At 51.9% G+C, this 25036-nt stretch overlaps 1 protein-coding gene across 1 annotated transcript in view; it reads right to left on the bottom strand.

Annotated features, from left to right (window-relative positions):
• Positions 1-659: 659 nt before the first annotated feature.
• Positions 660-25036, bottom strand: part of frmpd1b (FERM and PDZ domain containing 1b) — a gene marked incomplete at both ends in the record, with an annotated part of 61973 nt that continues 37596 nt past the window's right edge. The window contains 15 exon segments of the mRNA XM_083786421.1: positions 660-988; positions 1968-2291; positions 3221-3698; positions 4839-5066; positions 7311-7535; positions 8688-9044; positions 9793-10047; positions 11070-11234; positions 11298-11935; positions 15721-15986; positions 19507-19816; positions 23568-23612; positions 23615-23918; positions 24175-24346; positions 24505-24643. Coding sequence (XP_083642547.1) covers positions 660-988; positions 1968-2291; positions 3221-3698; positions 4839-5066; positions 7311-7535; positions 8688-9044; positions 9793-10047; positions 11070-11234; positions 11298-11935; positions 15721-15986; positions 19507-19816; positions 23568-23612; positions 23615-23918; positions 24175-24346; positions 24505-24643 — 4235 coding nt within the window.

Genomic DNA, 25036 nt, shown 5'->3' with positions numbered 1-25036 from the left:
TAGAGTTGTTGTGTGGAAATAATAATAGAAAACTCCTCCCCTTTCTGCTTAGCCTATAGCTGGAGGTCTAGAACTTGGGGGATCAGTGACATCACGTGAACGGTGCCAGTCGCCTTATTAAGCTGTAATCCTGGTTGATACTCTCCCTCTGCAGACCCGGGGAGAGCCGCCAACTGAGCTCATGCTTCTTCCTTAGCGTTCCTCGACGTTCTGTAGCATTCTCATCGCCACTAACAGTTAACCGTTAGCATTCGTTAGCCTTCCTTAGCATTCGTTAGCGTTCCTTAGCCTTCCTTAGCATTCGTTAGCGTTCCTTAGCCTTCCTTAGGCTTCCTTAGCCTTCCTTAGCATTCGTTAGCGTTCCTTAGCCTTCCTTAGCATTCGTTAGCATTCCTTAGGCTTCCTTAGCCTTCCTTAGCCTTCCTTAGGCTTCCTTAGCCTTCCTTAGCATTTGTTAGCGTTCCTTAGCCTTCCTTAGGCTTCCTTAGCCTTCCTTAGCGTTCCTTAGCCTTTCTTAGCCTTCATTAGCCTTCATTAACGTTCTTTTCTTAGCGCTCTCATCGTCACTAACAGTTAACCCCCATACGTTCCGTAACGTTCCTTAACGTTCGTTAGCTTTCCTTAGCATTAGCTTTAGCGCTGTCATCGTCACCAAACAGTTAGAAATGCAGGGGAACTTGTCCGGGAGGCGTGGCCTGATGATGCTGCTGATGCTGCTGCGTGGTGTCTACTGAGCGCGTGCGGAACAGCTGCGTGAGCGCGAACACCGAGGAGATGAGCACGGTGCATCGTTTGGCGAGCAGCCGCACGCCTTCGCCTTCGCCCTGCCCCCCCCCTGCCCCTCCCCCCGCCCCTCCCCTGCCCGTCCCGGCCGTCTCCACGGCGCCCACGAAGTCGCGGTACAACCCCACGATCTCCTTCATCTTGTCCAGCGCCTCCATGGCCTCCTCTAGGTCCTCAGCTCCTCCCCCGTGGCACGCCTGGCAGCCTGTAGGGGGCGCAGTGGAGGAAAGTCAAAAGGCCATTTAGACCAAAACCAAACCAAAAGGGGTTCCCGCCCAGAATGGGTTAACCAGTGGTAGAGGCAGAAAAACGGCTTTCTTATCTCTAAAATCGCTTATTTTGATTGTTCGTAAATTCGTTTTACTTTTTATTTTGTTGTGTATAATGTCGGAGACGTTGTCCACAGACTTTAGTCCCAAATGGATAATATTATCGACAGATTACGGTAAGAAAACGTCTCGTAGTTCAACTGCGGCACGGCTAATGGATAATGAGACATGCTACCAGCTGGTGCTAATGAGACATGCTACCAGCTGGTGCTAATGAGACATGCTACCAAGCTAGTGCTAATGAGACATGCTACCAGCTGGTGCTAATGAGACATGCTACCAGCTGGTGCTAATGAGACATGCTACCAGCTGGTGCTAATGAGACATGCTACCAGCTGGTGCTAATGAGACATGCTACCAGCTGGTGCTAATGGCTAGGGAGACATGCTACCAGCTGGTGCTAATGGCTAGGGAGACATGCTACCAGCTGGTGCTAATGACTAGGGAGACATGCTACCAGCTGGTGCTAATGACTGCAGACAGCTGCACCAGAGTTTAAAGGTATATTCAGTGATTTCACTCAAAAAACCGTAGGTTTCGTTTTTGGCTGTGGGACCCAGCCTTTCGTCCAATCAGGATAGAGAATCGAAAACGAAACCTAAGGTTTTTTGACCCCCAGGGGTTAACTGGGGACAGGGAGGAACTCCTTATATGGCCAGCACACTCTATGGTAGGGAGGATTATCACAACAAAACAAAAAAATAAGTGATATTTGAATTAAGTGAAATCACTGAATATACCTTTAAGAGGTAAATAAATTAACGTTAACGTACCTCTGCAGGTGTTTAGGAGGTGAATATTAAAGTTAACGTACCTCTGCAGGTGTTTAGGAGGTGAATATTAAAGTCAACGTACCTCTGCAGGCGTTAGAGGTCCCGAGGCAGGCCGCCGACAGCTGCACCAGAGCGCTGAAGGAGTTGGACAGGGAGCGGAGCGCCTCGTCGGGCGCCCAGCCCACGCGCGTGGCGCGCTGGCACCCGGACGCCAGGCGCCGCGCCTCCGTCTGCAGCAGGGTGCGCTCCGCCTCCGTCATGCCGCTGGCCGCGGGGTTCGAACCGTTGGAACAACAACAACAACCCGCGGAGGCGGTAGAGCTCGCCGCCATACCGCCGCCGCCGCCGCCTTCCCTGAAGTCGCCGTTGTTCTTGTTGTTGTGGCCACGCTGCAGCTCACAGCTTCCTGTTGGGGGTTGGAACAGGAAGTATACACGCCGTTACCGCCATGGTTTTCCTCGACTACAACAAGGTCTATTAACCCATTTTGACCTGGGAACGATTCTACAAAATGTCAGATTTCTGAAAAACCCTCTATGTTTCTGTCAGTCGTTCTCAAACATTTTCGTGTCAAGAACCCCCAGGATTTTTTGTAATTGGCCGCCATTAACCCCCATCTGAAAATATGTTGTTCCAGGGACCCCCCCCCCCCATCTGAAAATATGTTGTTCCAGGGACCCCCCCCATCTGAAAATATGTTGTTCCAGGGACCGCCAGGAGGAAAGATTTAAAAAAGTTAAAAACACGATTTTTCAAAAAAAGCAGATCTAAAAGCTCTCAGAGCTATGGACAGAGCTAGTCTCAATGCTACAACATGATTTCAGCACCATGGACAGAGTCACAGCTAGTCTCTCAATGCTACAACATGACTTCAGCACCATGGACAGAGTCACAGCTAGTCTCAATGCTACAACATGAATTCAGAACCATAGACAGAGTCACAGCTAGTCTCAATGCTACAACATGACTTCAGCACCATGGACAGAGTCACAGCTAGTCTCAATGCTACAACATTAATTCAGCACCATGGACAGAGTCACAGCTAGTCTCAATGCCACAACATGAATTCAGCACCATGGACAGAGTCACATCTAGTCTCAATGCTACAACATGAATTCAGAACCATGGACAGAGATCTGGTCTGGTCCTACCTGTGTGGTTGTGGTTGGGGTCTGGGGTGTCCAGGGGGTGTGGTTGGGGTCTGGTCCTACCTGTGTGGTTGTGGTTGGGGTCTGGTCCTACCTGTGTGGTTGTGGTTGGGGTCTGGTCCTACCTGTGTGGTTGTGGTTGGGGTCTGGTCCTACCTGTGTGGTTGTGGTTGGGGTCTGGTCCTACCTGTGTGGTTGTGGTTGGGGTCTGGGGTCTCCAGCGGGTTGCTCCCCCCTCCCCTCTCCAGCACCGCGGCCAGCTGGTCGATGTCGTGTCTCAGCGAGGCGAAGCCGCCCTTCAGCGCGCCGTAGCGCTTGTTGCTCAGCGAGTGGAGACCGGCGCCCCCCGCAGGCGACACGGGGCGGGACGCCACCAGGGGGCTGAGCTCCGCGGAGCCGGTGCTTAGGGCCGAGAGGGGCCGCGGCGTGTCGCGCAGCAGCGACAGGATGTTGGGGTTGGTGGCGGCGGTGGTCGGGGGAGGCGGGGGGGCAGAGGAGGGGGAGGAGCCTAGGGGCTTGGGGGGCGCGGCCCCTCCCCGCGCGGCCGTGGTGCGGCGGGAGAACTCGTAGACGGTGAGGTCGTCGTCGAAGCCGACGCCCTCCTCCTCGGCCCCGCCCCCCTCGCCGCTGAAGCAGTTGGCGTAGACGGTCCGGCAGCCGCACGCCTGGAAGGAGTAGAAATACTGTTACCATACACGCCTGGAAGGAGTAGAAATACTGTTACCATACACGCCTGGAAGGAGTAGAAATACTGTTACCATACACGCCTGGAAGGAGTAGAAATACTGTTACAATACTGTTACAATACTGTTACAATACTGTTACGGTTACAATACTGTTACGGTTACGATACTGTTACAATACTGTTACAATACTGTTACAATACTGTTACAATACTGTTACAATACTGTTACAATACTGTTACAATACTGTTACAATACTGTTACAATACTGTTACAATACTGTTACAATACTGTTACAATACTGTTACAATACTGTTACCATAGAGCGTCGCAGTCCCTCCCCCTTTCAGAACAACGAGTGGCCCAGGAAATGAATCCCAATGCGTTTGTCCGATAGGCATTTCGTGCTTTATTCATTTAAAGACCTTTTAAGCGTCGTACGAAGCCAACTCTTGTCGTGACAAATCATGACAAACACACACACACAATATTTTGCACCAAACAAATAATTACAAAGAAGAAAAACAACAAATAAATAAGTTTTTTTCTACTTTCTAATTCTTTGTTTGGCCCGAAATATTGTGTGTGTTGTCATGATTTGTCACGACAAGAGTTGGCTTCGTACGACGCTTAAAAGGTCTTTAAATAAATAAAGCACGAAATGCCTATGGCACAAATGCATTGCGATTCATTAGGTACACAGTAACTAGTAAGTAAATAGTTTTAAAATAAAAGTATAGCAAAGTAAAACAATACATAAGCCTCTGAGACGCGTAGCTCAGTAGACGTAACAGACCTCTGAGACGCGTCGCTCAGTTAGACGTAACAGACCTCTGAGACGCGTAGCGCAGTTAGACGTAACAGACCTCTGAGACGCGTAGCTCAGTTAGACGTAACAGACCTCTGAGACGCGTAGCTCAGTAGACGTAACAGACCTCTGAGACGCGTCGCTCAGTTAGACGTAACAGACCTCTGAGACGCGTAGCGCAGTTAGACGTAACAGACCTCTGAGACGCGTAGCTCAGTTAGACGTAACAGACCTCTGAGACGCGTAGCTCAGTAGACGTAACAGACCTCTGAGACGCGTAGCGCAGTAAAAGACGTAAAAGTGAAAGTAACTACCTGCTGCTGCGGGGGCGTGCTCTCCGAGTCTCCGCCCCCCACGGTGGACACGCCCCCCAGGCCCACCGCCGACTGAGGCCGCGACTGAGGCTGCTCCGACGACACCACCACCGCGGCGCCCCCCGCTGGCCTCTCCTTGAAGTTCAGGTTGGTGTGGGAGGAGCCCTGCGCGGCGCGCTGCTGCGCCCCATTGGTTCCCCGCGAGCTGGCGTGCTGCCACGAGTTCACCTAAGATAAGAGGGAACATGTTACTACTAAGATAAGAGAATACGGCAGCACACCTAAACCTAACCTTAACCCTCACCAACCTTAATCGGGTCGTTTAAACGCACCCCTCACCAACCTTAATCGGGTCGTTTTAACGCACCCCTCACCAACCTTAATCCGGTCGTTTTAACGCACCCCTCACCAACCTTAATCGGGTCGTTTTAACGCACCCCTCACCAACCTTAATCCGGTCATTTTAACGCACCCCTCACCAACCTTAATCCGGTCGTTTTAACGCACCCCTCACCAACCTTAATCCGGTCGTCTTAACGCACCCCTCACCAACCTTAATCCGGTCGTTTTAACGCACCCCTCACCAACCTTAATCTGGTCGTTTAAACGCACCCCTCACCAACCTTAATCCGGTCGTCTTAACGCACCCCTCACCAACCTTAATCTGGTCATTATAACGCACCCCTCACCAACCTTAATCTGGTCGTTTAAACGCACCCCTCACCAACCTTAATCCGGTCGTCTTAACGCACCCCTCACCAAACTTAATCTGGTCGTTTAAACGCACCCCTCACCAACCTTAATCCGGTCATTTTAACGCACCCCTCACCAACCTTAATCGGGTCGTTTAAACGCACCCCTCACCAACCTTAATCCGGTCGTTTTAACGCACCCCTCACCAACCTTAATCTGGTCATTATAACGCACCCCTCACCAACCTTAATCTGGTCGTTTAAACGCACCCCTCACTAACCTTAATCCGGTCGTCTTAACGCACCCCTCACCAACCTTAATCTGGTCGTTTAAACGCACCCCTCACCAACCTTAATCGGGTCGTTTAAACGCACCCCTCACCAACCTTAATCGGGTCATTTAAACGCACCCCTCACCTACCTTAATCCGGTCGTCTTAACGCACCCCTCACCAACCTTAATCCGGTCATCTTAACGCACCCCTCACCAACCTTAATCGGGTCGTTTAAACGCACCCCTCACCAACCTTAATCCGGTCGTTTTAACGCACCCCTCACCAACCTTAATCTGGTTGTTTAAACGCACCCCTCACCAACCTTAATCCGGTCGTTTTAACGCACCCCTCACCAACCTTAATCTGGTCATTATAACGCACCCCTCACCAACCTTAATCCGGTCGTTTAAACGCACCCCTCACCAACCTTAATCCGGTCGTCTTAACGCACCCCTCACCAACCTTAATCTGGTCGTTTAAACGCACCCCTCACCAACCTTAATCTGGTTGTTTAAACGCACCCCTCACCAACCTTAATCCGGTCGTTTTAACGCACCCCTCACCAACCTTAATCCGGTCGTCTTAACGCACCCCTCACCAACCTTAATCGGGTCGTTTAAACGCACCCCTCACCAACCTTAATCCGGTCATCTTAACGCACCCCTCACCAACTTTAATCGGGTCGTTTAAACGCACCCCTCACCAACCTTAATCCGGTCGTTTTAACGCACCCCTCACCAACCTTAATCCGGTCGTTTTAACGCACCCCTCACCAACCTTAATCTGGTCGTTTTAACGCACCCCTCACCAACCTTAATCTGGTCATTTAAACGCACCCCTCACCAACCTTAATCCAGTCGTTTAAACGCACCCCTCACCAACCTTAATCTGGTCGCTTTAACGCACCCCTCACCAACCTTAATCTGGTCGTCTTAACGCACCCCTCACCATCCTTAATCCGGTCATTTAAACGCACCCCTCACCAACCTTAATCCGGTCGTTTTAACGCACCCCTCACCAACCTTAATCCGGTCGTTTAAACGCACCCCTCACCAACCTTAATCTGGTCGTTTTAACGCACCCCTCACCAACCTTAATCTGGTCGTTTTAACGCACCCCTCACCAACCTTAATCCGGTCGTTTTAACGCACCCCTCATCAACCTTAATCCGGTCGTTTTAACACACCCCTCACCAACCTTAATCTGGTCATTTTAACGCACCCCTCACCAACCTTATGTCTAGCGGCCAATGACTAGTTTAAACTAAGTATGCACCCCATATTTACAATTGGTTGCGTGCTGAAAATAGCTACAAACTCAGAAGAAAATAGCTACACAAAATAACTACAAGCTCACAACGCGTCGCAGTTGTGAGCTTGTAGATGGGTTATAATCATCACCTCCTGATATATTTATAGTTATTAATTATCATCACCTCCTGATATATTTATAGTTATTAATGACATCACCTCCTGATATATTATATATAGTTATTAATATATTCACCTCCTGAGCCTCCTTGATGGTCGCTATGACGACGGCAGCGCCCTCGTCCTCGTCCGGAAGCTCTCTCTCTCTGACGACGTGGGTCTTGCTGAGGTCGGACGCCCCGCTCTCTCTCTCTCTGTTGAGGTCGGACGCCCCGCTCAGTCCGCTGGCCACCGACAGGCCGGAGCCGAAGCCCGACGTGACGGAGCAGCTGGACGGGTAGTCCAGGGTGCCCAGGATCTCCTGGAAGGATAATGATAATTATCTACTCAAACCGTATGTTCCCACAAGGACCCTCAGGTCCTCTGACCAGCTTCTCCTGGTGGTGCCTAAATCAAGGCTGAAGCTTAGAGGGAACCGGGCTTTTGCAGTCGCAGCTCCCAAGCTCTGGAATGAGCTGCCTCTGCACGCCTTTGTTTTTTCTCGGCTTGATTACTGCAATGCACTTTTTTCAGGACAGCCAGAGTTTTAACTAGAACTAAGATGAGAGAACATATTACTCCAGTTTTGGCATCGCTGCACTGGCTTCCGGTTGTTTTTAGGATTGATTTAAAAATTATTTTACTTGTCTATAAAGCTCTCAATGGTCTCGCACCTTCCTACCTACATGACTGCCTGCCTAAATATGTCCCAAACCGCCCCCTAAGGTCTTCCACCGCCGGCCTGCTCGCTTTGCCTAAAAAAATGGCAACTAAAAAATACCTGGAAGCAGCTTTTTGCTTCTACGGGCCGTCGGCATGGAACAAGCTCCCACTGTACCTTTCGTCAGGCAGCCTCTGTAGACATTTTTAAAGCTCAGCTCAAGACCCACTTCTACAACATTGCCTTTAATTGATCTTATATTTTTTATTTTTCATGTCCTCACTGTACTGCATTACTGTGTGATGTACCAGGTGATGTACCTGTGAGCGCGTCATGTACCAGGTGATGTACCTGTGAGCGCGTCATGTACCAGGTGATGTACCAGGTGATGTACCAGGTGATGTACCAGGTGATGTACCAGGTGATGTACCTTTGAGCGCGTCATGTACCAGGTGATGTACCAGGTGATGTACCAGGTGATGTACCAGGTGATGTACCAGGTGATGTACCAGGTGATGTACCAGGTGATGTACCAGGTGACGTACCTGTGATCGCGTCATGTACCAGGTGATGTACCAGGTGATGTACCAGGTGACGTACCTGTGATCGCGTCATGTACCAGGTGATGTACCAGGTGATGTACCAGGTGATGTACCTGTGATCGCGTCATGTACCAGGTGATGTACCAGGTGATGTACCAGGTGGTGTACCAGGTGACGTACCTGTGAGCGCGTCATGTACCAGGTGATGTACCAGGTGATGTACCAGGTGATGTACCAGGTGATGTACCAGGTGATGTACCAGGTGACGTACCTGTGAGCGCGTCATGTACCAGGGCAGTGCCTGGATGCGCCCGCGCAGCGCCGAGGCGGGCAGCCGCCCCCCCGCCAGGCTGGAGGCGCTGCTGGTGGTCCTCAGGTCGGAGCCCGACCCCGAGCGGACCCCCCCGGAGGACCCCAGAGGAGGTCCGGGGGGGACGGAGGTCAGCGAGGTGGTGAGGCTCAGGGGGGGAGGGGAGGCGTCCTGGTTCTTGGGCGACAGACTCTCGTGGCTCAGCGAGACCCTCCTGGAGCCCGGCTGGACGCCGGCGCCGCTGGCGCTGCCGTTGCGACTGGCCCACGGGTGGAGCAGGCCGTTGGGCGGGCTCAGGCCCTCCTTGAAGACGCCGTCCTGGAAGGAGAAATGATTTAAACGGAGATCTCCGTCCTATCGAATAGTAACGCTCGTCGCTCAGGAGGGAGTTTAATGAAAGGACGGAAACTTTATTGATATCAAAACCGATCGCGTCGCTCCACAGGCTGGGAGCGTCGCTCCACAGGCTGGGAGCGCATCGCTCCACAGGCTGGGAGCGTCGCTCCACAGGCTGGGAGCGTCGCTCCACAGGCTGGGAGCGCATCGCTCCACAGGCTGGGAGCAGCATCGCTCCACAGGCTGGGAGCGTCGCTCCACAGGCTGGGAGCGCATCGCTCCACAGGCTGGGAGCGCATCGCTCCACAGGCTGGGAGCGTCGCTCCACAGGCTGGGAGCGTTGCTCCACAGGCTGAAAGCATCGCTCCACAGGCTGGGAGCGTCGCTCCACAGGCTGAGAACGTCGCTTCACAGGCTGGGAGCGTCGCTCCACAGGCTGGGAGCATCGCTCCACAGGCTGGGAGCGCATCGCTCCACAGACTGGGAGCATCATCGCTCCACAGGCTGGGAGCGTCGCTCCACAGGCTGGGAGCACCGCTCCATAGGCTGGGAGCGTCGCTCCACAGGCTGGGAGCGCCGCTCCACAGGCTGGGAGCGTCTGTTTGGCATCATTCGATGTCATTTCCCCCCCCATTTTACAACACTGGTTTTTCTTCTTTGTAATTATTTGTTTGGATATACGAGCTCATTGTCTCGACGACAACATCTCCATGGCGATGCGAGGACGTACCTTGAAGAAGCTGTGGAGCGTGTCTCCGCTGGGCGACGCCAGCGGGGAGCTGGCGGGGAGCGACAGAGGATGGAGGAGGCTGGTGGTGGCGCTGGTGTTCCCCAACGCTGGCCTGGGAGGAGGAGGAGGAGGAGGAGGAGGCAGGTTCAGGCCCAGAGCCGTGCCCGAGCCGGAGCGAGGAATGGAGGGCAGAGACGGAGCTACGACGCTGGCTCTGGTGTCCTCCTGGCCCACCGCTGACCGGGAGGGTCTGACCTGTAGGGTGTCAAAAGAGATCCATTCGAATTAGAATCCCATTATGAACGATTCAAAATCGTTTTTATCGTGAAATGTAAGCTTACTCTAATCACAGTAAACATCATGTCTTCAGTCATTTACTGACTCTAATCACAGTAAACATCATGTCTTCAGTCATTTACTGACTCTAATCACAGTAAACATCATGTCTTCAGTCATTTACTGACTCTAATCACAGTAAACATCATGTCTTCAGTCATTTACTGACTCTAATCACAGTAAACATCATGTCTTCAGTCATTTACTGACTCTAAACACAGTAAACATCATGTCTTCAGTCATTTACTGACTCTAAACACAGTAAACATCATGTCTTCAGTCATTTACTGACTCTAATCACAGTAAACATCATGTCTTCAGTCATTTACTGACTCTAAACACAGTAAACATCATGTCTTCAGTCATTTACTGACTCTAAACACAGTAAACATCATGTCTTCAGTCATTTTCAAGTTACTGTAGTCAGTTCAGTTCAAGGCTGGAGTAGATTGTGATGAAATCCTACAGTATTTATTGAATCCAGAATCATTTTGAATCTGGAAAAAAAATGCTTTTGAATTGAAAAATAAATAGTTTTTGGATTGAGAATCGAGTTGAATCGAAAAAAGAAATTTTAATCGAATCGTGACCCCCAAAGAATCGGAATGGAACGGAATGGAATGGTGGGTTAGGGTTAGGGTTAACCCCTTCCTAACCCTAATGGAATGGAATGGTGGGTTAGGGTTAGGGTTAACCCCTTCCTAACCTTAATGGAATGGAATGGTGGGTTAGGGTTAGGGTTAACCCCTTCCTAACCCTAATGGAATGGAATGGTGGGTTAGGGTTAGGGTTAACCCTAGCCCTGATGGAACGGAGGGTTAGGGTTAGTTACTGACCTGCTCCCTGGGTTAGGGTTAAGGGTTAAGGGTTAAGGGTCAGCCCTACTGACCTGCTCCCTGGGTTAGGGTTAGGGTTAAGGGTTAAGGGTCAGCCCTACTGACCTGCTCCCTGGGCCGCGGAGAGGAGACCCCGTTGGTCACCGCCGTCGCCTCGTCCGCCATCTTGTCAGCGAGGAGGAGGAGGTCGGCGTTGTGGTTGTTGTTCGCCACTCGGGGTCCGTTGTCCTGCTTTTTGGGGCCGTTTTCCACCGCCCTGCTCTTCTTCTCCTGGGGGTGGGGGTGGGGGGCCGTGGGGTGGGGGTGGGGGGGTTGGGGAGCGGCGGCGGCGGCCTGCTGGCTGCGTCTCACGGCGGTGATGAGCGGCGAGGCCAGCGGAGGAAGTCCTCCCGCCGTCACAGACTTCACCTCCATGGTGTCGGGTTCCATCTCCAGGAGGTCGGAGCCCGACGGAGCGTCCCCGTTGCAGTGGGCGTACGACGACCTGGGGGGGGTCCGCTGGGGAGACCCGCCGGGCGGAGGGGGAGGGGGGGTGACCTTCCGCTGGGGAGACCCCCCGGCCTTTCGCTGGGGAGACCTGGGGGGGATCAGCAGGGGCTTGGGGGGAAGCTGGGGCTTGGGGGCCAGCCGCGGCTTGGTGGGGGGGGGCTTCGCTGCGGGCTTCTGGGAGGTGGTCTGCGCCGGCGGCGGGGGCGGGGGGGCGGTCCTCGTTGTGGCGGAGCTCTGTGGTTGGCCGGTCCTCTGGGCGGAGGCGGGTCTAAGCGTCTGGGCCTCCTTCTTCTTCTTGCTCTCGGACGCGTCGCCAGGTGTTTTAACGAGCGACGCGTCGCCAGGTGTTTTAACGAGCGGCGCGTCGCCAGGTGTTTTAACGAGCGACGCGTCGCCAGGTGTTTTAACGAGCGGCGCCGACGGAAGGCCGTTCCAGCTGCCACTCAGACGGTTGGCGTTCTGCCGGTCTGCCAGCTCCGTTTCTGAGACAGACAGACAGACAGACAGACAGACAGACAGACAGACAGACAGACAGACAGACAGACAGACAGACAGACAGACAGACAGACAGACAGACAGACAGACAGACAGACAGACAGACAGACAGACAGACAGACAGACAGACAGACAGACAGACAGACAGACAGACAGACAGACAGACAGACAGACAGACAGACAGACAGACAGACAGACAGACAGACAGACAGACAGACAGACAGACAGACAGACAGACAGACAGACAGACAGACAGACAGACAGACAGACAGACAGACAGACAGACAGACAGACAGACAGACAGACAGACAGACAGACAGACAGACAGACAGACAGACAGACAGAGTTTAGTATCCGCAGCCCTCTAGTCTAGCGGTCAGAGCGTATGCCTCTCATGTGGAAGGTTGTGGGTTCGAACCCTGCCTGGGGTGGACCGTACGGGTGGACCGTACGGGTGGACCGTACGGGTGGACCGTACGGGTGGACCGTACGGGTGGACCGTACGGGTGGACCGTACGGGTGGACCGTACGGGTGGACCGTACGGGTGGACCGTACGGGTGGACCGTACGGGTGGACCGTACGGGTGGACCGTACGGGTGGACCGTACGGGTGGACCGTACGGGTGGACCGTACGTCACATCAAAATGGGTTCAGATCTGAGCCAAGTAGGGCTTTCACTTCTATTGATGTTGTCTAGTTGAGCGGCCGGTTAGCTCCACCGTCTGGGCCTCTAGAGGCCTCTGAGCCAGGCTGACGGTTAGCTCCACCGTCTGGGCCTCTAGAGGCCTCTGAGCCAGGCTGACGGTTAGCTCCACCGTCTGGGCCTCTAGAGGCCTCTGAGCCAGGCTGACGGTTAGCTCCACCGTCTGGGCCCCTAGAGGCCTCTGAGCCAGGCTGACGGTTAGCTCCACCGTCTGGGCCCCTAGAGGCCTCTGAGCCAGGCTGACGGTTAGCTCCACCGTCTGGGCCCCTAGAGGCCTCTGAGCCAGGCTGACGGTTAGCTCCACCGTCTGGGCCCCTAGAGGCCTCTGAGCCAGGCTGACGGTTAGCTCCACCGTCTGGGCCCCTAGAGGCCTCTGAGCCAGGCTGACGGTTAGCTCCACCGTCTGGGCCCCTAGAGGCCTCTGAGCCAGGCTGACGGTTAGCTCCACCGTCTGGGCCCCTAGAGGCCTCTGAGCCAGGCTGACGGTTAGCTCCACCGTCTGGGCCCCTAGAGGCCTCTGAGCCAGGCTGACGGTTAGCTCCACCGTCTGGGCCCCTAGAGGCCTCTGAGCCAGGCTGACGGTTAGCTCCACCGTCTGGGCCTCTAGAGGCCTCTGAGCCAGGCTGATGGTTAGCTCCACCGTCTGGGCCCCTAGAGGCCTCTGAGCCAGGCTGACGGTTAGCTCCACCGTCTGGGCCCCTAGAGGCCTCTGAGCCAGGCTGACGGTTAGCTCCACCGTCTGGGCCCCTAGAGGCCTCTGAGCCAGGCTGACGGTTAGCTCCACCGTCTGGGCCCCTAGAGGCCTCTGAGCCAGGCTGACGGTTAGCTCCACCGTCTGGGCCTCTAGAGGCCTCTGAGCCAGGCTGACGGTTAGCTCCACCGTCTGGGCCTCTAGAGGCCTCTGAGCCAGGCTGACGGTTAGCTCCACCGTCTGGGCCCCTAGAGGCCTCTGAGCCAGGCTGACGGTTAGCTCCACCGTCTGGGCCCCTAGAGGCCTCTGAGCCAGGCTGACGGTTAGCTCCACCGTCTGGGCCTCTAGAGGCCTCTGAGCCAGGCTGACGGTTAGCTCCACCGTCTGGGCCCCTAGAGGCCTCTGAGCCAGGCTGACGGTTAGCTCCACCGTCTGGGCCCCTAGAGGCCTCTGAGCCAGGCTGACGGTTAGCTCCACCGTCTGGGCCCCTAGAGGCCTCTGAGCCAGGCTGACGGTTAGCTCCACCGTCTGGGCCCCTAGAGGCCTCTGAGCCAGGCTGACGGTTAGCTCCACCGTCTGGGCCCCTAGAGGCCTCTGAGCCAGGCTGACGGTTAGCTCCACCGTCTGGGCCCCTAGAGGCCTCTGAGCCAGGCTGACGGTTAGCTCCACCGTCTGGGCCCCTAGAGGCCTCTGAGCCAGGCTGACGGTTAGCTCCACCGTCTGGGCCCCTAGAGGCCTCTGAGCCAGGCTGACGGTTAGCTCCACCGTCTGGGCCCCTAGAGGCCTCTGAGCCAGGCTGACGGTTAGCTCCACCGTCTGGGCCCCTAGAGGCCTCTGAGCCAGGCTGACGGTTAGCTCCACCGTCTGGGCCCCTAGAGGCCTCTGAGCCAGGCTGACGGTTAGCTCCACCGTCTGGGCCCCTAGAGGCCTCTGAGCCAGGCTGACGGTTAGCTCCACCGTCTGGGCCTCTAGAGGCCTCTGAGCCAGGCTGATGGTTAGCTCCACCGTCTGGGCCCCTAGAGGCCTCTGAGCCAGGCTGACGGTTAGCTCCACCGTCTGGGCCCCTAGAGGCCTCTGAGCCAGGCTGACGGTTAGCTCCACCGTCTGGGCCTCTAGAGGCCTCTGAGCCAGGCTGACGGTTAGCTCCACCGTCTGGGCCTCTAGAGGCCTCTGAGCCAGGCTGACGGTTAGCTCCACCGTCTGGGCCCCTAGAGGCCTCTGAGCCAGGCTGACGGTTAGCTCCACCGTCTGGGCCCCTAGAGGCCTCTGAGCCAGGCTGACGGTTAGCTCCACCGTCTGGGCCCCTAGAGGCCTCTGAGCCAGGCTGACGGTTAGCTCCACCGTCTGGGCCCCTAGAGGCCTCTGAGCCAGGCTGACGGTTAGCTCCACCGTCTGGGCCTCTAGAGGCCTCTGAGCCAGGCTGATGGTTAGCTCCACCGTCTGGGCCCCTAGAGGCCTCTGAGCCAGGCTGACGGTTAGCTCCACCGTCTGGGCCTCTAGAGGCCTCTGAGCCAGGCTGACGGTTAGCTCCACCGTCTGGGCCCCTAGAGGCCTCTGAGCCAGGCTGACGGTTAGCTCCACCGTCTGGGCCCCTAGAGGCCTCTGAGCCAGGCTGACGGTTAGCTCCACCGTCTGGGCCCCTAGAGGCCTCTGAGCCAGGCTGACGGTTAGCTCCACCGTCTGGGCCCCTAGAGGCCTCTGAGCCAGGCTGACGGTTAGCTCCACCGTCTGGGCCCCTAGAGGCCTCTGAGCCAGGCTGACGGTTAGCTCCACCGTCTGGGCCCCTAGAGGCCTCTGAGCCAGGCTGACGGTTAGCTCCACCGTCTGGGCCCCTAGAGGCCTCTGAGCCAGGCTGACGGTTAGCTCCACCGTCTGGGCCCCTAGAGGCCTCTGAGCCAGGCTGACGGTTAGCTCCACCGTCTGGGCCCCTAGAGGCCTCTGAGCCAGGCTGACGGTTAGCTCCACCGTCTGGGCCCCTAGAGGCCTCTGAGCCAGGCTGACGGTTAGCTCCACCGTCTGGGCCCCTAGAGGCCTCTGAGACAGGCTGACGGTTAGCTCCACCCTCTGGGCCCCTAGAGGCCTCTGAGCCAGGCTGACGGTTAGCTCCACCGTCTGGGCCCCTAGAGGCCTCTGAGCCAGGCTGACGGTTAGCTCCACCGTCTGGGCCCCTAGAGGCCTCTGAGCCAGGCTGACGGTTAACTCCACCGTCTTGGCCCCTAGAGGCCTCTGAGCCAGGCTGACGGTTAACTCCACCGTCTGGGCCCCTAGAGGCCTCTGAGCCAGGCTGACGGTTAGCTCCACCATCTGGGCCCCTAGAGGCTGCTGATTCTGAGCCTTCTCCACGTGTACTTTCAACCTATCAATAAAGGCCACCAACCTGTGAGGTGAGGAGGCGGGGGGGCCATGGGGGGGGCCACGGTGTCCTGGGCGTCAAAGAACTCGTCCTCCGACTCCTCCTCCTCCCTGGCCACGCCCTCTCTGACCAGCAGGGCGGCGGTGGCGGGGTTTGGCGGCGACGGGGTTAAGAAGGGGGCGTGGTCCGCCCTGATGGAGCTGGACCTCAGAGGGACCTTGGGAGGAACCTTCCTCTTCTTCCTGTTGTTGCTCTGCGACTTCCTGTTGTTGCTCTGCGACGGCGACAACCTGCTTTACAACAAAATTGCAACAAAATTGCAACAAAATTGCAACAAAATTGCAACAAAATTGCAACAAAATTGCAACAAAATTGCAACAAAATTGCATAGTAGGCTACAACCTGGTTTACAGATCAACACGTCTTATTTAGCAGCTGGAACATACATAGTCCATACCCTGCCCTCCCACTCTGGCCTCTTTGGTGTAGAGCACATTAAAACCTTCTACAGAAACCTAGGTGTTTGTAAAGACCATTTTAAACGAGTTATGGTAACAACTGAGGAGGTACTTAAGAAACTGAGTGCCCTCCAACCCCACAAGGCCACTGGCCATGACAATATTCCCTTCAAATTTCTCAGAGACTCAGCCATCTCTATAGCTCCAATCATCACCCACATATAGTAAACCTCTCCATCAAACAGGTAGCCCAAGATTTAAAACTGGCCAAAGTAACCCCCCTTTGCACAAGAAAGGGAGTAAATTAGACCCCGGCAACTACCGCCCTATTTCTATTCTAAGCTCCATCTCGAAAGTGATGGAAAAAATTGTCTATGAACAGGTTGAAAAGTATCTTGCCACAAATAAATTAATGTACGAGTTCAAACAACCCCCAACTCCATTCCCAAGCCTAATAATTAGTAGTATTTTACAGAGATGTAGAGGCCACGTATAAGATGTTCTATTGAGTCTAACAGAGACAGAGGCCTCGTATAAGATGTTCTATTGAGTCTAACAGAGGCAGAGGCCTCGTATAAGATGTTCTATTGAGTCTAACAGAGACAGAGGCCTCGTATAAGATGTTCTATTGAGTCTAACAGAGGCAGAGCCCTCGTATAAGATGTTCTATTGAGTCTAACAGAGGCAGAGCCCTCATATAAGATGTTCTATTGAGTCTAACAGAGACAGAGGCCTCGTATAAGATGTTCTATTGAGTCTAACAGAGAGAGCCCTCATATAAGATGTTCTATTGAGTCTAACAGAGACAGAGCCCTCGTATAAGATGTTCTATTGAGTCTAACAGAGGCAGAGGCCTCGTATAAGATGTTCTATTGAGTCTAACAGAGACAGAGGCCTCGTATAAGATGTTCTATTGAGTCTAACAGAGGTAGAGGCCTCGTATAAGATGTTCTATTGAGTCTAACAGAGACAGAGGCCTCGTATAAGATGTTCTATTGAGTCTAACAGAGACAGAGGCCTCGTATAAGATGTTCTATTGAGTCTAACAGAGACAGAGGCCTCGTATAAGATGTTCTATTGAGTCTAACAGAGGTAGAGGCCTCGTATAAGATGTTCTATTGAGTCTAACAGAGACAGAGCCTCGTATAAGATGTTCTATTGAGTCTAACAGAGACAGAGGCCTCGTATAAGATGTTCTATTGAGTCTAACAGAGACAGAGGCCTCGTATAAGATGTTCTATTGAGTCTAACAGAGACAGAGGCCTCGTATAAGATGTTCTATTGAGTCTAACAGAGACAGAGGCCTCGTATAAGATGTTCTATTGAGTCTAACAGACAGAGCCCTCGTATAAGATGTTCTATTGAGTCTAACAGAGACAGAGCCTCGTATAAGATGTTCTATTGAGTCTAACAGAGGCAGAGGCCTCGTATAAGATGTTCTATTGAGTCTAACAGAGACAGAGGCCTCGTATAAGATGTTCTATTGAGTCTAACAGAGACAGAGGCCTCATATAAGATGTTCTATTGAGTCTAACAGAGACAGAGGCCTCATATAAGATGTTCTATTGAGTCTAACAGAGACAGAGGCCTCGTATAAGATGTTCTATTGAGTCTAACAGAGACAGAGGCCTCGTATAAGATGTTCTATTGAGTCTAACAGAGGCAGAGGCCTCGTATAAGATGTTCTATTGAGTCTAAGAGAGACAGAGCCCTCATATAAGATGTTCTATTGAGTCTAACAGAGACAGAGCCTCATATAAGATGTTCTATTGAGTCTAACAGAGACAGAGGCCTCGTATAAGATGTTCTATTGAGTCTAACAGAGACAGAGGCCTCGTATAAGATGTTCTATTGAGTCTAACAGAGACAGAGGCCTCATATAAGATGTTCTATTGAGTCTAACAGAGGCAGAGGCCTCATATAAGATGTTCTATTGAGTCTAACAGAGACAGAGGCCTCGTATAAGATGTTCTATTGAGTCTAACAGAGACAGAGCCTCGTATAAGATGTTCTATTGAGTCTAACAGAGACAGAGGCCTCGTATAAGATGTTCTATTGAGTCTAACGGAGACAGAGGCCTCGTATAAGATGTTCTATTGAGTCTAACAGAGGTAGAGGCCTCGTATAAGATGTTATATTGAGTCTAACAGAGGCAGAGGCCTCGTATAAGATGTTCTATTGAGTCTAACAGAGACAGAGGCCTCGTATAAGATGTTCTATTGAGTCTAACAGAGACAGAGCCCTCATATAAGATGTTCTATTGAGTCTAACAGAGACAGAGGCCTCGTATAAGATGTTCTATTGAGTCTAACAGAGACAGAGCCCTCGTATAAGATGTTCTATTGAGTCTAACAGAGACAGAGCCCTCATATAAGATGTTCTATTGAGTCTAACAGAGACAGAGGCTTCGTATAAGATGTTCTATTGAGTCTAACAGAGACAGAGGCCTCGTATAAGATGTTCTATTGAGTCTAACAGAGACAGAGGCCTCGTATAACATGTTCTATTGAGTCTAACAGAGACAGAGGCCTCGTATAAGATGTTCTATTGAGTCTAACAGATACAGAGCCTCGTATAAGATGTTCTATTGAGTCTAACAGAGACAGAGGCCTCGTATAAGATGTTCTATTGAGTCTAACAGAGACAGAGGCCTCATATAAGATGTTCTATTGAGTCTAACAGAGACAGAGGCCTCATATAAGATGTTCTATTGAGTCTAACAGAGACAGAGGCCTCGTATAAGATGTTCTATTGAGTCTAACAGAGACAGAGGCCTCGTATAAGATGTTCTATTGAGTCTAACAGAGGCAGAGGCCTCGTATAGATGTTCTATTGAGTCTAACAGAGACAGAGCCTCGTATAAGATGTTCTATTGAGTCTAACAGAGACAGAGGCCTCGTATAAGATGTTCTATTGAGTCTAACGGAGACAGAGGCCTCGTATAAGATGTTCTATTGAGTCTAACAGAGACAGAGGCCTCGTATAAGATGTTCTATTGAGTCTAACAGAGACAGAGGCCTCGTATAAGATGTTCTATTGAGTCTAACAGAGACAGAGGCCTCGTATAAGATGTTCTATTGAGTCTAACAGAGACAGAGCCCTCATATAAGATGTTCTATTGAGTCTAACAGAGAGAGCCCTCATATAAGATGTTCTATTGAGTCTAACAGAGACAGAGGCCTCGTATAAGATGTTCTATTGAGTCTAACGGAGGTAGAGCCCTCGTATAAGATGTTCTATTGAGTCTAACGGAGGTAGAGCCCTCGTATAAGATGTTCTATTGAGTCTAACGGAGGTAGAGCCCTCGTATAAGCTGTTCTATTGACATTATAAAATCGAATCAAATCTAATCAACCTCTGGAACGGCGTGCTGTCAATCATCCTCAGGTCTCGGGAGCTGGGGATCTTGGAGATTCGTCGGAGTGTCTGAAGCCCCGCCCCTTCCTCCTCCTCCTCCTCCTCCTCGTCGTCGTCCGTAGTGGCGTCGGCGGGGCTGGGCAGGAAGCGGTCGTCCGTGGCGCCCTCGGCGGGGCTGGGCAGGAAGCGGTCGTCCGTGGCGCCCTCGGCGGGGCTGGGCAGGAAGCGGTCGTTGGAGAGCTCGGAGAAACACACGCAGGAGTTGTCGTTCCCTCTGTGGTTGAGGTTGGTGGGCCTCGGCACACCTGCACACAATGACAACACTATGAATAACTAGAACTGCACTCTGTCGAGTGCCTACTTGGCCTACTAGTGCGCAAGCAGAGCGCGCGAGTACTGTCGACCGCTACAAACTGTCCAATCTCAGCTTCTCTGTGAAGGAACGTTAGAAATGTTGAATTATTAGGTTTAGCTATTTGCTACCTACCTACTTTATGCATGTAAAATAGTAGTATTATGAAGTATGGTACAAGTTTCTATCTATAAAAGAAATACAGTTTTATCGATTTAGAATTATTCTGGATCCCTTTTTAGTTTCTCAAAGAAAAATGAATCATCGATATCCGATGAAATAAAGGTATATAAACTGAAATAAAATATGTTATCACGTATACAGTATAATTATTACATTATTTATTTGAAATTGCCAATTGCTTTAAATTGACTTAATCTTGGACTATAGTGATATTAATACTAAATGCCTCTGTGTATATGTATATGTAATTTGTAAGTTGATTAGCGGTATACTGTGGTTACTTTGCGCCACTTTTGATGCGTATGCCCCGTCCCAGCATATTCGATGCGTATGCACCACCCCAGCAAATGACGTAATGACTAATTGTGCCTGATACGGCAGTGGTGTCAGATTACATACATGTATACACAGGAGCATTACCTTTAATCCTCCCAACACTAAAACATATCGTCATTACGTCACCATCGAAAACCGATTACACTCTGGCATTGGGTCCTTTAATCCACATCTTTATTACGTCATCATTGAGAGCTAGTTATTCCCCTGACGTCATTTGCTGGGACAGTGCATACGCATCGGATATCGTCCTGGGCGAAACTAGTACTTGCACGCTCTGCTTGCGCAAGTAATAATAATATGAATAATATGAATATGAATAATCAACACAAGTTGACGGGCCTCTGGTTACCAGACTAATGAAGATATCTCCACCAGGCCGGGTGGAACTCCATATTCGGACATAAGTGTGACGTCACCAAGATGACGTCATCACTTGTAGGCCTGTACCAATATATAAGTGGTGGTGTGAGTCATGTGACTGCATTCTGTTACAGAACGACGACCTGACTTTGTGTGTAAAATGTGGATGTGGACTGTGAACCTGAACGGACCAAGAGGATATCGTGCGGCCGTGAGCGTCGGACACGAGGTGTACGCGATCGGAGGGAGTCCTGACGGTAACGTGAACGTCAGTGAGCCGGTTGAAGTACACGTCTTCAACACAGTGTCTTTGCGCTGGAGGAAGTTGCCTCCTGTGACACCGGGAAGAGGAGAACCTCACCGCGAGGTTCCATCCGTGCGCTACGGCGGCCCCACGGCTGTGCTGATTGAAGATAACGTCTACCTCTGGGGAGGGCGGACTGACCAAGGTCCCTGCAACGTTCTTTATGCATTTGATGTCGACGCCCACAGATGGTTCAAACCACAGGTTTCTGGAACCGTTCCAGAGGGGAGGACCAACCACTCAGCCTGTGTTTTGGGGAAGGTCATGTTTATCCACGGAGGGTCGACCCAGCTGACTGGATACACTAATGACACCTACAAGATGGACACCACCACGATGGTCTGGACCTCAGTTAACACCAGAGGATCTCCACCACCTGCTACGTATGATCACTCTGGTACCATCATCGGGACAAAGATGTTTGTATTCGGGGGCTGGGGGATGGGTCAGTACCACAACACCATCAGAGTGTTTGACACAGAGACCGACCTCTGGCTGGACACGCCTTCTGCACAGCTCCTTCCACAAAGACGTTACGATCATTCAGCCTTGGCTCACGGCGGAGAGCTGTACATATGTGGTGGTTACAACAGACTAGACCAGGCCTGCAATGATGTGTGGAAGTTCAGTCCAGAGACCGCCTCCTGGAAGAAGGTCCAGGTCACGGGGAACGGCCCGCCTCCCACGTCTAGGATGTGCTGTTGCATGCTGGGAGATCGTATCGTCCTCTTTGGAGGGCGCACATGGATTCCAGACAAGGGGACGGATGTCTTCACACTCACACCCTTTGGTGACCTGTATGTCTTAGACATCAGTCCCAGCCTCAGGATGTTGTGTAAGCTAGCCGTCATTCAGTACAGTATGGAGCAGTCTGAACTCACACACGACATCAGGTGGGAACTGGCAGCCATGACGACCAACAGCCAATAGGAACTGGCAGCCATGACGACCAACAGCCAATAGGAACTGGCAGCCATGACGACCAACAGCCAATAGGAACTGGCAGCCAGGACTAGCAACAGCCAATAGGAACTGGCAGCCAGGACTAGCAACAGCAATAACTGAAACTTTTTCATGTCATATGAAAGCAGGGAATGGTAGCTTCAAATTGACATATTGGTTGTTCAGTTTGACCCACCAGTTTTGGAGATATGGCTTATAGAGTAATGTCTTGCAGAGAAACAGCGAGTTGAGAAAACAGGCTTGAAAGGTTCACTTCTGTGGTCTCTAACATTACACCTATAGCTACATGTTTAAGCATTTACTTCATATTTAAATGTCTTCTGTGGTCTCTAACATTACACCTATAGCTACATGTTTAAGCATTTATTTCATATGTACATGTCTTCTGTGGTCTCTAACATTACACCTATAGCTACATGTTTAAGCATTTATTTCATATTTACATGTCTTCTGTGGTCTCTAACATTACACCTATAGCTACATGTTTAAGCATTTATTTCATATTTACATGTCTTCTGTGGACTCTAACATTACACCTATAGCTACATGTTTAAGCATTTATTTCATATTTACATGTCTTCTGTGGACTCTAACATTACACCTATAGCTACATGTTTAAGCATTTATTTCATATTTACATGTCTTCTGTGGACTCTAACATTACACCTAGCTACATGTTTAAGCATTTATTTCATATTTACATGTCTTCTGTGGACTCTAACATTACACCTATAGCTACATGTTTAAGCATTTATTTCATATTTACATGTCTTCTGTGGTCTCTAACATTACACCTATAGCTACATGTTTAAGCATTTATTTCATATTTACATGTCTTCTGTGGACTCTAACATTACACCTATAGCTACATGTTTAAGCATTTATTTCATATTTACATGTCTTCTGTGGACTCTAACATTACACCTATAGCTACATGTTTAAGCATTTATTTCATATTTACATGTCTTCTGTGGTCTCTAACATTACACCTAGCTACATGTTTAAGCATTTATTTCATATTTACATGTCTTCTGTGGTCTCTAACATTACACCTATAGCTACATGTTTAAGCATTTATTTCATATTTACATGTCTTCTGTGGTCTCTAACATTACACCTATAGCTACATGTTTAAGCATTTATTTCATATTACATGTCTTCTGTGGTCTCTAACATTACACCTATAGCTACATGTTTAAGCATTTATTTCATATTTACATGTCTTCTGTGGTCTCTAGCAAGGGGGGGTATAAATGGCATTAAATGGGGGGTCAGTAGCCTCTGCATGTCAAACTGGGCATCCTTTTCAAATGGGGTCTTGCCCGGAAAATTAATTTTCAGGGCAAGACCCTCGACCTCGCACGTGCCGACTCGGCCCCCAGCCTGGTACCCTATAGTCAAAATATGGCCCTTGAGGAACATTTATTGGGGAACCCTGTGTGTGAAGAGTCTGCCTGTGATATTAACTCATTTTGGATAAAAAAGACAGACAGACAGACAGACAGACAGACAGACAGACCTGCTGCAGTGGCCTGGCCGAGCCTCTGGGGGCGCTGCTGCTGCTGTGGCTCCAGCAGGTACGGGTGATGGACGTCCAGGGTGACGGCGGTGGTGGTGGCGTTGTTAACAGGCCCCTCCCCCCCGGGGCGGCGGTGGGCGTGGCCACGGCGTCCTCCTGGGCGGCGCTGCAGAGCGAGCCGCTGGACAGGCTGCTGAAGCTGCTGGTGACCCGCGGGTCGCTGTGGTACCAGGAAGTGGCATCGCCGCTCGCCGCCGCCGCCGCATCACTTCCTGTCCCTCCTCCTCCCGTGTCCGCTTCCTCCTCCTCGACCTCCTGACCTTCCACCGTCACCACGATCCGCACTTCCTGTTTGCCCTCGTTGTCCTCGCGCTCTCTGCGCTCCTCCTAGTGGAGACGCCGGGGAAATACATCACACAGCTGTGAAGGGAGGGGCGCTCTAAAACGTTGAATGAATCCTTCATTAATTCATCTGGAATTAGAACTAAATACGACGAAACGTTGAAATGAAACCAGCCTGCCCTGACGGTTAGCTCCACCGTCTGGGCCCCTAGAGGCCTCTGAGCCAGGCTGACGGTTAGCTCAACCGTCTGGGCCCCTAGAGGCCTCTGAGCCAGGCTGACGGTGTGCCACAGGTTATTACCTCTCTCCTCCTCTCCTCCTCCTCCTCCTCCCTGCGTCTCTCCTCTGATCCAGTCCAGTCCTTACCTCTCTCCTCCTCTGCTCCAGTCCAGTCCTTACCTCTCTCCTCCTCTGCTCCAGTCCAGTCCTTACCTCTCTCCTCCTCTCCTCCTCCTCCTCCCTGCGTCTCTCCTCTACTCCAGTCCAGTCCTTACCTCTCTCCTCCTCTCCTCCCAGTCCAGTCCAGTTCTTACCTCCCTCCTCCTCTGCTCCCAGTCCTGACTGCTGTGGTCCAGTCCAGTTCTTACCTCTCTCCTCCTCTCCTCCTCCTCTGCTCCAGTCCAGGTCTTACCTCTCTCCTCCTCTCCTCCAGTCCTGACTGCTGAGGTCGGGGAAGGTGCGGAGCGCCCCCCCGCTCTGCTGCTGCGACTCCATTGGATAATCCTCGTCCGACGAGTCGTTGGAGTCACTGCAACACCGCGACACGTAGCCTGGGGGCGCCATCACACACACACACACGCAGGCACGCACGCACGCACGCACACACACACACACACGCAGGCACACACACACACACGCAGGCACGCACGCACGCAGGCACGCAGGCACACACACACAACTATGTTAGTGAATGGTTTAAAAACCATGAAACGTGAAACGTAATAATGAATGATTAAATGTGGATCATGTTTATCGGTATCCAGACTCACTGAGGTCGCTCAGTGAACTGAAAACCATCAAAACCACCTCGAAGGGGCCGGTTTTACAAAATAAAATAAAAAGGTAAATATATCTTAGGTCAGGGGTGGGCAACTTTGACCACGGCGAGGGCCAATATATTTCCACCCTCACTCCAGAGGGGCCACATGTGCATATTACTGGCG

Source organism: Protomyctophum parallelum (genome assembly GCF_964188405.1).
Source record: "Protomyctophum parallelum genome assembly, chromosome: 16".
Classification (NCBI taxonomy): domain Eukaryota; kingdom Metazoa; phylum Chordata; class Actinopteri; order Myctophiformes; family Myctophidae; genus Protomyctophum; species Protomyctophum parallelum.
The sequence above is the reverse complement of the archived record's forward strand: the minus strand, read 5'-3'. Positions and strand labels throughout refer to the sequence as shown.